Consider the following 14282-nt stretch of genomic DNA (forward strand, 5'->3'; position numbering starts at 1 on the left):
CTAGGTAAATCATCTGTTAAATTTTCTAATTAATGGTGTAGACCCTCAAAATACATTAACAAATGAATGATCTTAACTCAAATAACGAGTCATAGTATTGTATAGTATTTACTAAGTGAGAGTTAATATTATTTAATATTATTTGAACATTTTCTCTGAATATATAGATAATCGAACTGTATATCTTCACTCGCTATTGATTTTTATTTCTTAATTTTTTGTCTACCAAAAGAGACTTTAATACTTTGTATTTATTTCTGAAGGAGTAATATTTTGAATTATAATATTGATAAAGTTTATTGATTATTACTTTTAGGAAGGTAATTAAATGTGTAGTTTGATAATAATTTATAACTTCTGGCCTTTTAGGGAAATAATCAAATATGTAGTTTGATAACAATTTTAACACTATTGCATTGTTTATACTTGTAAAACATATTAGATATTTTGGTTTTTTATGAGTTTCCTTAATCCTTTGATTTTCTTAAACTTTTAATGCATTTTCTATATTTTTATTATATATATATTGATTTCTTGAACTAAAAAATTTAATGATTCATGATGCTAACACCTCCCCCGATATTAAGTGAAATGCCCACGTCATATGCCCCGCTTTTAAAATATTTTTCCGATTTAAAACTTTTAATATATATATTATATATATATTTAAAACTTTTAATTAAAATATCAATGTTTAGTCAAAATATATATTATTATTACTACTACTTGTTAGATGTTGGATTTAAAGATGAAATATTTAAAATAAAACAAAAATATATATGAAATCAAGGAACCAACATTTACTAACCAAACTTGAGAAAGTCGTAGCCTTACAAGCACCTCAGGACCCATCCCCTCTCTTCTCTCAATCTAAAATCAATTTTGGCTTAAAATCACAAATTGGGTTTAGCCAAAATTTCTCAAGTCCGCTCCCTCCACCCCAAGACTCAAAAGGAGCTATGTATGGAGAGTATTGGAGATTTAGAAGGAAAAGATTTTGGCGGCAAGAATTTTGCTTCCCTCCTCCCAATTCTAAAAAATATAGTTTTCCTTCCTTAGTTAGAATTCTACAAAAAACCTAATTTTTTGCATTCCACTGTGCTATAATAGATACTTGGAGACGAAAATCTCTGAGGCTTTTGCTGCTGAGATTCACAAAGGTTATTTTCTACAAATTCAAGGTACCCAATTTAGTTAACAAATATCTTTCTTTTTCTTAGTTGTTCGGATTTGGGTTAACAAATTTCTTTCTTTTTCTTAATTATTCGGATTTGAGTTAACAATTTTCTCTTTTAGGTATTGATTGGTAGATTGATTTTGATTTTTTGGGTGTGTTTCTGGGTGTTTATTGTTTAGTACATTTATAAAGCTGGATATAAGATTTTCATTATTTAGTGGTAGATTATGCTTAGAGTTCAATTAGATTATTAATTTCTTGGTGATTAAAGCGTTAATTATTGTATAGTAACTAATTGGTTATTCTTTTTGTTGTCTGTGTGGTTGCAAAAATTTGGATCTTGCATTTTTTTTGTGTGTGTGTGAGAGAGAGAAATTTTGGTGTTAATCTTTGTGCGGAGTACCTCATTTTGCTGTTTTTAATAAATATATTAATATTAATTTTTATCGAGTAAAGGTTTCTGTTGTCTATATAGTTGTGTCAGTTTATACAAAAGATCTTTTAGATATTGATTATTAGATTGTTTTTGATTTGATTTTGGTTTATTGGGGTAATTATAGTTTAATCCATCTCTAAAGATTTTATTATTAACCACTGATACCACAGCGCCTTCTTCATTGATAAGAAAAACAGCGGTGAATCCTCTGTTGGCGCCAGATAAACTGTTTATGAGGGGAAACTGCAATCTTTATTAAAAGTTTGCAGTGTTGCAATATGTTGATTTAATTATTTACTTGTCTTTTTCTGTGCTCTAGCATTCATATGAAATCAAGTCTTAAGTTGTATAATAGACTCGAGTATGATTTGGTAAATGTGTATCCTCTGTGTATGTTGGTCAATTGTTACAGAGAGAAGCAAGCCAGTTTTTTGACTTATATTTGTGCCTGCAAAAATGTCTTGTTAGGCTGGAATTAGGAGAAGCACATGTGGTATAATGAAATGTTATGGAATACTATAATTGGCTTACACCATCTGTTTCCTTCTCATTCCTGGAAAACTGAATTTAATGTCATTACCATTTCGTGCGATAGTCACATTACTAGAACCAATTCTTAGACCTGTAATATATGCCTGAATGTTGTTGTTAGTGCGTGGATTCATCTGTCGATATATGTTTTCTTATTTCATCATTCATTGAGAGTTTAATTGGATTATGGTATCTTGATTATCGGATACTTTGTTCATTTTGTTGAGTTTGCGGGTTGATTTCCTATTTGATAATAGTACGAATTGGTTATTCATTATAGTTATGTCCTGCATTGAGTCGAGGGTATGTCGTAAATAGCCTCCCTACCTTTTAGGTAGGGGTAAGATCTTCATACATACTATTCTCCCTAGACCCCACTAGTAGGATTATACTGGATTTATTTTTGTTGTTGTTGTTATTGTTGTTATTGTTCTTAGTTGTTCAGATTTTATTTTTGAAGAATGTTAATCTTTTTAACATGATAAAAGAAGATAGTCGAGTAGGGTATTTGACCAACATAGAAATAATATATCGATTTATATATAAAAGAACATATAAATAATAAACGAGCACAATGAATATATATTTTTATAGGCAACTCTAACTTATTTGGGGATGAGACAGAGTTTGACAAATTGATGGAGGGAAGAAAGTTCATTTTTTGGGACATTTCTTTAATTTATTTTGCTTTTTCCATATCTCAAATATGAGATTTTTGTGTTCTAAAAATACTTACTAGGTTTCTTTTTTCCTAGTTTTTAGGCTCTTTAAGTTTGCTTACAAAGTATGTTTGTAATACTTAAACTTTATGTATAGAAATAATGGTACTATTTAAAGGGATTGGATTAGTATGATCTCATTTACTAGTTCAATCTAAAATAGATCTAAATTAAGTTCAATCAAACATCAATTTTATACTTGTTTTTTAAAAGTTATATTTACTCAAGATGTCAATTATGGTATTCTATAGTTTAATTATGCTTAGTCATGATAAAATATTAAATATTGTGGCGATAGAGTGAACTAGTTTGTAAGATTCACTTGAAAAAAATAAAGAAACTAGATATTTTTTTTTTCATGCTCTGAATGAATACATTTGTATAGTCATTAGTAAAGTATATAAATTATAATATATATTCGTATTATGTGATATACTCTTTTTAATTTGTACCTATAAGTACTCTTTTTTAGTTGATTTTTTTGCTATATGTATAGGTTATTCTTAATGGATAAGAGTTGGATAAACATATTGAATAGGAATGATCCTCTATATGAGAACGGAGCCAAAAAGTTTCTTCATTTTGCCTCATTAGATAGGCCTAATGCATCTGAAATCTTGTGTATATGTCGGAAGTGTCGTAATATGAAATTTATCCCGAAAGAGTTGATTGTTGAACATATTATGGTTGATGGATTTCTACCTAGTTATGTTAATTGGATTTTTCATGGTGAGACATCATCTTCATCAATGTCTGTGGATAGATTAGATATAGGTGATGAAATACAAAGCCTTGTGTATGATGCTTTTGGAGTTCCTCCTACTAGTAACTTTATTAATATGGACATTCGTGGTGATAGTTTTGGTGGGTCAAATCAACATAATGTGGGATTTGATAAGAAAACTGAAAAGTTTTTTAACTTATTGAAAGAAGCTGAGCGTGAATTATATCCTGGAAGCAAATATTCACTTCTTTCTTTTCTTGTTCGTCTATTATATTTAAAGTATCTCAATGGGTGGAGTAACAATTCATTTTCCATGTTGTTAGAGTTGTTAAAAGATGTGTTTCCTAAAGGTGAAATATTACCTAAGTCCTTTAATGATGCAAAAACAATTATTAAAGATTTAGGACTCGAATGCAAAAAAATACTTGCGTGTTCAAATGATTGTATGTTTATGGCCCTGCATATAAGCGATCCCAGGCTGAGCAAAGAGATTTTGATAGAAGGGTTGAGATAGAAGTTGAAAAAGCTACATCCGTTATGAGAATTGCATTGGAAGAAAAATTGTCTGAAGCAAAAAAAGAAATAGAAGCGACAGAGAAAAAGTTATTTGAATCAAAAGAAGAAATAAAAGCGATGGAGGAAAAAATGTTAGAAGCATCAAAGGATATGGATGCAAAAATAGAAGATAAAGTAAAGCTAGGTATAAATGCATATCTAAAATCTTTGGGTATTACTATTGGCTCAATTAAGAAATTATCTGGTGATGAGCAGGTAAAAAATATTGTGCTCTTTAGCAAAAATTTATTGTATTTAAGATAATCTTGTAATTTAATTTTCTTTTAATTATAGTAATCTTCCTCTTTTGTGATAGGTTTCTGATAACTCAATGGACGATCACCAACAATCACTATCACCTGTTTCACTTGTTCACACAAAGATGGTGAGTTCGTAAACTCATTTTAACTAAATATTTTTCTGCATACATTCGAAGAGTATAGTTTTAACTATGTCAATTTTCACTTTAGTTACGTAAAGTTTCAAAATAGCATTTTAAAGTATAGATGCTATTTTGCAGTAAAAAAGATTATGAGTATGTTCTCTCAAGGATGGAGTTCCATTTCTTAAAATTGTGTTTGACGATGATGGTGGCATTCCTGTTGCAGCTGTGAATAAGTTAGCTTCTTTTTTCTTTTTGTTAATTGATAAGATTCCCATCAAGCATGATTTTACCCTCCTACATAAGGTATTTAGCCTCTTGTAGAACCTGGAAGATTTTCCTGCTTTACCAGGATTTAAAGGTGCTCATCTGCATGCACAAAACTCTGTCTTAGCGGGTTGATCCAAGTGGTAGCATTCTGCACATGTTTGCTTGTACACTTTTGGATGGGATCAGAAAAGTAAAGGCAGGTTAGGGAAGTAAAAAGAGGACATGTAAGAGACATTCCATGTTCTTTCTGTTATAAAGGAGGAGGTGAAGTAAAACTGGATGTTTTCATAACGTTCCATGTAGTCTTTTATTTCCTTAATTCGATAGAATTAGAAGGGAGTGTTATTTACTTCCCTTTGGTTGTACCAAACAACATGAAATGAAGGATGATTACATCTCCGTGGTAAGGAGATAATGGAGTAGCCTCTCCACTTAATTCTTATCTCTCCTCCCTTGAATGTTAGTGTTGAGTTGCAAGTTAACAGTTTCTACCATGACAGTAGAGGCCGTCAATTCATAAGCTTTGTCGTATAGCTTTTTTTTCCTTGAGAAGGCAAGGGACATGGGTGTTACAATGCGTTATGGCCTTTATTGTTAGATATTTTTGCCCAAAAAGAAAAGCCCTAGTAGTTGAGCTCATAAATAGGACCTCTTATCCTCATTAGGGATTCATTCTCAGCAGCCATAAAACATCAGATGAGATATGAAATTACAAAGAGCTTCAAAAACAAGGAAAAAATAGGACAAAAAAGGGTTTCAACACCTGTTTTCAATCCTGGTTTTAATTGCTTTGTATTTCTGGGTTTGAGGAGTAATTTAACTTAAAGAGTTATTGCTGTTTGCCGGTGATTTCTGGTAGCTGAACCCACCATTTTTTTTTTGCTTTCACACCTTTATTTGGTACATATTTGTTCTCTTCCATAACTTAGTATGTTTTGTGTAACTGTCAATACATAATGATGAATGAAACTTGATGTATCTATACCATGTGTAATTTAGTGAATCTAGCATGTTCACTCTCTGATTTATGTCTGCAAATTTTAGTCTAATAATATCCTGTTTAGACAGTAAGTAAATAGTTGTGTTTTAAATCATTATAACTTTGTTCTGTTTTTTAATATCTTGTATTCACAATTTTTTAAGTTGTAAATTAAACTACCATAGTAACCAGTCTAGTATTTCTTCTCAGGTTAACATAATCAAGAAGACTAGAGTTAGTGAAGTTGACACAAAGAAAAAAAAGCGGGTAAGTGTGAAAAAATTACAAGGTTCTTGGGCGGTTGCGTTCACTTTCTTGGATTTTTTGCTTTATGTTGTCTGTTTCTTTCTCTCTTCAGTTGCTAGTATTATATTCATTATTATTTTGTTTTTCTTTTAGAACATGAATCCGTTATTATTTTTGGTATTCCAATTGTTTTAGAGGAGGAAAGAATTCACTTTATTATAAAGGTATAATTCTTTTTTTTTATTCTTGTGACTTCTTGTACATCATTCTTGAAGGAAGTGATGTCAATTACTGGTAGTGAAAAGCTTGACTTGTGGAGAGTTGATTTTATAAGATTTAGTCTAGAAGTTGAGGAAAATTAATTCGAATTAGGAGCGATCTTAAAGTACTTACACATTGAAATTACTATCTTTTATGATTTAGTTAGATTTGGGTTTTACGTGAGAACAAATCATTTAATTTGACATTATCTATCTTGTACTAAGTACGTTTTATATTGCTATTTTGTTCTTTGGTTACTGTGCTAAAAGATATTTGCTTTACATTTATTTCATGTTTGTTATAAAAGTTGACATTTGTGAATGTAAATGTGTTCATGATGAAACAAAACAAAACATTATTATTTACATTCTAAAAAATATGATGGCGACATTAATTTAAATGTCAAAACATTTAATGCGACATTTTTCTATGTTGTAAAAGATGTCACTAATTTTTTTTAATGACATTCACATAAAGTGAAAACTATATTTTGTATATGTTATGAATTTTCTTAGTGACATTTAACCAAAATGTCGGATATTTCAATATGACATTTTGTGAAGATCATACGTAAATGTCATATTTTTTTAGTAACATTAATCTAATTATCGAAAAATTTAAGTGACATTTCCTATATGTTGTAAACCAAATGTCATAACGTTCTTATCGATATTTACCTAAATATCATAAATTAAATGTCATAAATTTCTTATTGACATTTACCTAAATGTTGCAAAGTAAGCGTCGCAAATTTCTTATCGTCATTTACCTAAATGTCGTAAAATAAGTGTCATAATTTCTTATTGACATTTACCTAAATGTCGTAAAGTAAGTGTCATAATTTCTTACCGACATTTACCTAAATGTCGGAAAATTACCGACATTGAAATTAATGACATTTGATGCCAATGTAAATTAAATGTCGGTAAATAAATTTATGACATTTAAACAACATAATACGACATTTTTTAAATGTCGTCATATCTCACTTTCTTGTAGTGAAACAAACTTGCGTATTGAATAAATTGGATAAAGTATTAAGAGTCTCCGTTGTTTCCTTATCTTCTTCTCTCCGAAAATTGCTCCAAAATCCCGCACACTTTGTTTTGAGACGATCTAGGCTTCATATAGGTCAAAAGGCTACCTCCAGAATTACAAAATTAGGCCTGGGTCGAATTCTCGGAGATGGACGTGCGCGTCCGCGCACCTAGGAATATGACAACGCTCATGGCCGCGCACCTTTGGAAGACTTCTATAACACTTGCGCACTTAGTGCGCGTTGGGGGTTGATCGTGCACGGCCGCGCACGAAAATTTCTTCTCGCTCAACGGTTTTCCTCCCACTAAGTGCACTATCCGTCTATTGATCCCCTCTGCGTCACCTGCACTGAAAGACAACTTATTAGACCCAAATCAGACCGAATCGCTATCAAATAAACTAAATCAAAGACGCAAAGTGGGCATAAATATTACCTAACTTTAAGCTCATCATCTCTCATTCTGAGTCTTTCCTTCCAATAAACAGACAACGACGGCTCTTCTTTATTAGACATTTATTTGGAATTTCAGCTTATTTTATTTTGCTATGAAAGATATTTGTTCCCTTTCAATTAAATAGAATGATGAATAGCAATAGCCTTAAAAAGTATTGTAACCGATTAGATTGTTAGTGTCACACCTCCTTTTTACGCACCCGCGGGGGTGCAAGGGAGTTTTTTTCAATTAAAGGACAATCGAAACGGGATTTGTTTATTTATTTTAGAGTCGCCACTTGGGAGGTTTTAGGGTGTCCCAAGTCACCAATTTTAATCCCGAATCGAGGAAAAGAATGACTCTATATTATAGTCTGCGTACCAGAAATCCGGATAAGGAATTCTGTTAACCCGGGAGAAGGTGTTAGGCATTCCCGAGTTCCGTGGTTCTAGCACGGTCGCTCAACTGTTATATTTGGCTTGATTATCTGATTTTTTACGAATATGAACCTATGTGCGAATTTTAACTTTTAACCGCTTTTAACATTTACTGTTATTTTTGTCAAGAATTGCAACGTTGTGAAAATGTATCTCGAACCACGTTACAATCAATGTACCCGTGATCGTCGACACACTTTGACTCCGTTGAGATTTGGATTTGGGTCACATCAATGTGCACCCGAGTTTAAGGAAATTAACTTATTAAAGGCTCGTCTAAAGCGACTAGCGTATTTATTTTGTGTAGGACCGTAGAATTTTGCTAAACGGTTCATCCTGAAATCTAAGCAATTTGAAAGAAAATATTTACTGAGGGCCCCGCAATTTTGTATTTTTATTTGGCGAGGCTCATCTCATTCTTATTTTTTTTAAAGGGAATTTGCAACGTCATGGACACGCATCTCGAACCACGTCACAATCAATGTACCCGTGATTAGAAACACATTTCGACTCCGTTGAGAATTGGATTTGGGTCACATAAATGTGCACCCGAGTTTAAGAAGGTAAGATTTATTAAGGCGCGTCCTAAAGAGTCTAACGTATTGTTATTTTAGGAAGAGGCCGTGAAGGTTCATTAAACGGCCAAATCCAAGGTTTAATCAATGGTTATGTATTTTATTGAGGGCCCCGGCGGTTTGTGATTTATTTGACGAGGCTCGTCTCATTTTCATTTTAAAAGATAAACCTATAGTGACTATATTTTCTATTAAGTTCGTCTCTAAAATAAAAGAAAATCTCTTAATTATTTACATGCTGAAAACGTAACTTATTAGTTATTAGTTTACGGCTAATGCGATTGGAAAATTGCGATCGAGTTTGTACGAAGAAAAACGGCTTTCATTTTTATATTCTATTATTTACTAATGCTAGAATATGAGAGGGATACACAATAATATCAAAGCAGATTAACTATTCTTCAAATAATTTAAACTAGCATTATTAGATGAAGAAATCATACATATGCAACTTCATTACTCATTAATTAATCGACTACATTTTATACAAAGAAAGGAAATTTAATATTCAAACACAGATCCAAACAAAAGAATTTAACAGGAACAGGAGCCTGATTAATATTTCATTTTTCGCTTCAAGCCAAGAGTGTACAAATGTGTACCTGGAAACTGCAGTACAGGAACAAAAGAAGTAGGAGTCAGCAACAGTAATAACGCGGCAACAGCAGGTTCAGCAACACCGCAAAATCAGTAACAACCAGTAGAATGACCCAGTAACAGATTGAAAACTCAGCAGTGCAAAAGTACAATCGCAGTCAAAGCAGAAGAGAGAAAAGATACGAGATGCAGTAGTTTCTGACTTTTGAATAACACTCGAAGAAAAGCAAACAGAATTGTTCGAGTGAAAGTTCAAATTGTCTTTCTCTTTTACTATCACAAACTCTCTTAAGTATAAAAGTATGTCAACTCTCAAGTGTAAAAAAAATCTCTCAATAATCTCCACCCTTTTTCTCTCAATGTTCAAGTTCTAGTCCCTTTTTAATGTCAAGAATGACTCTATATATAGCAAGACAAGTCTTCCATTCCCAATCCCAAAATTATTCCCCCAATGGCATGCTTTGGTCCACTATTAAATGTCTTCTTTATTTTAAATTTTGTCCCCCATGCCTATATTAAATAACTAACACATTCCCAACCCATTACAATTTGTCCCCCATGCCTATATTAAAAAAGTACAAGATTCCTCCCCATTATAATTTGTCCCACATGCCTATATTAAAAAAGTACAAGATTCCTCCCCATTATGTTTTGTCTTGTCCCCCATTATATTAAACAAATACCTCAAAAACCCCACCCCATTATATTTGTCCCCCATGCTTAACATAAAGAATCAAAATAATGTTCAATTACCAAACTACCCCTCCAACCTTATTGCAATTACAAATCTACCCCCAAATGCAATGCAATTTACCAAATTACCCCTCTGCTCTAAACAATCAATTAATCATAACTCAACCAAAATATAGTCAAGATGACCAATTTCTCAACAATCTTCAACAACAATTATATGAACACGATGAACAACACAACTCAAAATTAATAGAATGAATTAACCATATCGGGAACCAATCCTGGTTAATTTAGACCATGAATGTATGAGCAAGAACACAACAATACAAACAACAATATGCATGATTCAAATTAAATCAAGCGAATCACAAACAAACATAAACTCACATTAAATCACTGAATTTACACATGAACTTCAAACAAAGATGAACATGGATTAAATCTATTTTTAGCAACAAACATGACGGATTCTAACGATTCAAACAACATTAATATTTTCTGGAAAAATACATAACACATGAAACAAATTGAAGAAATAATTAATTAAATTTCAATTTGAATCTAACAAACATTAAACCAACAAATATTCACTTAAACAACAATACAATCATGAAATAAACATGAAAAATAACTAATTAATCCTTCATTTGAAATCTGAAAAATTAATTTAACAAACAACACATTAACATGAACTAAACAAAAAATCAAATATCTAAACATAGACATGAACAAAACAAACATTTGCCGATTTTAGATTCGAAAATATCAAAACAAAATACGGACGAAATAAAATTCAAAATCTACCAACCGGATTGAAATGACGAACAACGAACAACTAACGACGAACTCGAACAATGATCGACGACCTCGTCCAAAAACCCATCCATGTGCGCGAGGCAGAAGTGAAGAAGACGAAGTGAGGCAACAACTGTTTGGACACCATGGATGTGAGAGAGCAGAAGCAACGACGGACAGCCATGGACAGCCATGGACAACCATGAACAACCATGGACGTGAAGAGCAGAAGCTGTATCCTGGAAGGAAACAGAAGCAGCAGCACTGCTTGGAGTAGCCATGGACGCACGTTGCAGCTGGACGCGGGCAGCAGCGTGACACAATGGCGTCGACTTGCCGGCGAAGAAGATGAGGGCAGTAGCAGCAGCTCGATGGGTTTGTTCGGCTTAAGGACGTCGAAGGAGAAGGACGCAGCAACAGCTGCTCGAGTTCGGACGAGGGGGGGTGACGACGAAGACGCAGACAAAGCCATGGGAGGCAGCCATGAACGGGGTTAAAGGTTTTTTTTTCAGTTTTTCAAGAGGAAGGAAGAAGGTGATGAGATGGAGGGAGCTGGAAGTGGGTTGTTGTCGACGGAGGGGGGGGTGCGACGACGATGGGAAGGTGTGCTCGTGTGAATGTGTTGACGCAGCTGTGTGTGTGTGCGTCGATGAGGAGCTTGGAGGTGGAGGGTGATGAGGCTTAGTGAGGGCAGCCATGGATGCTTGGTTGGAGCTTTGGAGGAGTTTTGAGTTTGGGAAGAAGAAAGCCAAAAAGGGTGGGGGCGGATAGTTTTTAGGTTTTTTAGGGTTTTTTGGTTTGTCTTTTGACAAAATAAAGAGTGGATCTTGGGTCAATGGGTTAATGGGGCGGACCGGGTCGACCCGGTCTGTAGTGGACTGGGTCGTGGACAATTGTTTGGGCCTGGGGTTGAAAATTGAAGAAGTGGCCCAATCCGATTTTTATTTATATTTTTGTTATCTTTTCTTCTTTTATTTTCTAAAACTAAATTATAAGAATACTTAAATTATTATTAAGAACTAAATTAAGTTATAAAAGCGCAAATTAACTACCAATAACAATTAACGCACAATTAAGTAATAATTAAGCATAAAATTGTTCATTTGGACATTAAATGCTAAAAATGCAAAAGATGCATATTTTTTGTAAATTTTTTAATTTTGATAAAACTAATTTAATTACTAACAATTATAGAATTAAATCTTACATGCAAATGCGACATATTTTTGTATTTTTTATTAATTTAGCAAATAAACAAACACAGACAAATACAAATAATAATCCAAAAATGTCACAAAAATACTCAAAATTGCACACCAAGGAAAATCATTTTATTTTGCATTTTTTTGGAGTATTTCTCATATAGGGCAAAAATCACGTGTTTACAGTTAGTAGCCTTAATAAGGCATATAATCCGATTTGAAAATTCAAAATATTTATCGGATCCAAACTTTAAAATCCGACAATCCAATTTAGGGTTCGGATTGCGTTTTATAAAATCTGAAATACAAATTTACAATACAAAATCCGAATTTACAATCTGAAATATGCTAAATTCGATCTGATGTAGTGCCCTACTTACCACAAAACAAAAACAAAAAAAATCACTTCACTATCCTTCACCAAATTCAAAAACGTCATCAATAGAATAATCTTCGTCATATCATTACATCACTAAAAGAATTCGTCCGTCACCACTTATCTTCGCGGGGTCCGTTACTTAAGCATCTAAAGTTTTATCTTTCGTTTATATAGTCAGTCTTCGACATAATCCGTCAATGGAAGACGAAGGAGAAAAAAGAAAACCAGAGAATAACGACGTTAACGTTTCAGAAACTACAAAGAAGAAGCCAAAAGAGGAGATGAAAACGGAGTTAATATCAGAGGAGGTAGCTGAAGAGGAAGTGGAAGAATTCTTTGCTATATTACGGAGAATAAAAGTTGCCGTTAAATACTTCAGTAGTAAAGTTGACGGAGCTAGTAGCAGTGATGGCCGGAAAATGACGTATGACATCGAGCAAAAGTGTTCCGACGAAGTTGTGGGCGATAATAATGAAGACTGTGAAAATAAGGGTTTTGATCTTAATATGGATCCTTATGATCTTGATCATGAGAATAATTCAGCTTGATTTATATATTTTTAATATTGATCTTCTGTGGCCAGTGTAAATTTCTTTTCTTGGATGAAATTATATTAATAACTTTAATTTCTTTATGATTAATTTTTGAGTCGCAGCATTATCAAAGTTTAATAAAGAAATGGGTACTTTTGGTCTTAAATACAATGTGACAATATTTGTATGTTAAAACATATCATAATATTTATGTGAATGTAAAAGTATATTTATTTCACATTATTTATTGTTCATAAAATCTTATACCTACAGAGTTTGTTAATACGTTGTTATGTAAAAAGAAACTTAGTTGAACTTAATATGAAAAAAAAAAAGGCGAAAAATACTCGATTTCGATTTATGGTTTCGCATTTTATTTATATGCTCTCATTTTTCTAACAAACCAGTAAGATTGTCAAATAAAATCGCCAGGAGGGGAGTATAATACATGGTGATTTATGGTCATGTTCTTAACAGAAAATGTAAGACATTATATTATATGAAAATTGATACGAACTCAATTCTACTATAATTGTTTTTAATTTTAGGATCTAATCCTAATCGGAAAGTACATTTAATCAGTATACAATTCACCTCAAATAATCTAATCATACCAATTTGACTTCAAACATAATTTCCTTCAAGTTATTTTCAATACTATATAACATCCAGTTTCTTCACACTTTCTAATAGTCCCCAAACTAATGCGTATAGCGGCTAATTCAATTAGTGTAAGTTGTATGAGGCTCATTTTTATCTCACAAATTTGTGGACCCCAATCTTATACTTTTGAGTCCATAAAAACTGTGAAACAAAAAGTTATCTCATACAACTAGTGTCAGTTGTATGAGACACAAAATAAAATTTTCCACTCAATATATATATAAGATGACTCGCCTGGAGCCCTGGACTATGAAGTCATTCCTCAAATACAATCAAGACTGCTATTTCCACTAAGTACTCACCAAGTTCAATTAGAATCTATACACACGGGCGGAGCTAGAGCGCGGAGAGGGGTTCGGTCGAATGACCTAGTAACTGGTTCGAATTCTGTATTTGTCTTAAAAAATTTATTGAATATATATAAAATATTAATTTAGAATCCACTAAAGGCGATTAAAATTCCGAAACGATAAGCTTGAATTTTTGGCTCCGCCTCTGTCCGTAAATTATTTAACTGTTCTAACTATTTCTTCCACTTGTGGTTCTTCTGCCCGTTCATATACAACTGTAATATGATAGATTGTTGGTGCAAATAGGATTCCTACAATACCTGCCTTTGGTATGTAATAGTTAACTTTCCTGGAGAGCCATAATAC

General features: G+C 32.6%; 2 protein-coding genes and 1 long non-coding RNA gene across 6 annotated transcripts; 2 read left to right on the forward strand and 1 right to left on the reverse strand.

The window, feature by feature from the left end:
* Positions 1 to 792: 792 nt before the first annotated feature.
* Positions 793 to 6490, forward strand: LOC107800805 (uncharacterized). 4 transcript variants are annotated; one of them, XR_012704042.1, is made up of 5 exons: positions 793 to 1003; positions 1111 to 1181; positions 4459 to 4527; positions 4663 to 4760; positions 5984 to 6490. XR_012704042.1 is itself a non-coding variant. In XM_016624040.2 (4 exons), exons 1-4 carry the CDS (start codon positions 964 to 966, stop codon positions 6170 to 6172), a joined length of 369 nt encoding a protein of 122 aa, XP_016479526.1. In that variant the 5' UTR covers positions 795 to 963; the 3' UTR covers positions 6173 to 6262. The 4 variants fall into 4 exon arrangements, 2 of the variants coding, with proteins under 2 accessions (XP_016479526.1, XP_016479525.1); XR_012704041.1 differs by having other exon boundaries at positions 794 to 1181; XM_016624040.2 differs by lacking the exon at positions 4663 to 4760 and having other exon boundaries at positions 795 to 1003; positions 5984 to 6262.
* Positions 6491 to 9208: 2718 nt separating this feature from the next.
* LOC142174970 (uncharacterized) lies at positions 9209 to 11913 on the reverse strand. The gene is made up of 2 exons (XR_012704166.1): positions 10863 to 11913; positions 9209 to 9373 (listed from the first exon to the last, which is right to left on the reverse strand). It is a non-coding gene; the product is annotated as an uncharacterized LOC142174970 (long non-coding RNA).
* Positions 11914 to 12407: 494 nt separating this feature from the next.
* Positions 12408 to 13064, forward strand: LOC142174734 (uncharacterized). The gene has a single exon (XM_075240893.1). It carries the CDS (start codon positions 12628 to 12630, stop codon positions 12976 to 12978), a length of 351 nt encoding a protein of 116 aa, XP_075096994.1. The 5' UTR covers positions 12408 to 12627; the 3' UTR covers positions 12979 to 13064.
* Positions 13065 to 14282: the final 1218 nt, after the last annotated feature.

This window comes from Nicotiana tabacum, chromosome 20 (genome assembly GCF_000715075.1).
Source record: "Nicotiana tabacum cultivar K326 chromosome 20, ASM71507v2, whole genome shotgun sequence".
NCBI lineage: Eukaryota > Viridiplantae > Streptophyta > Magnoliopsida > Solanales > Solanaceae > Nicotiana > Nicotiana tabacum.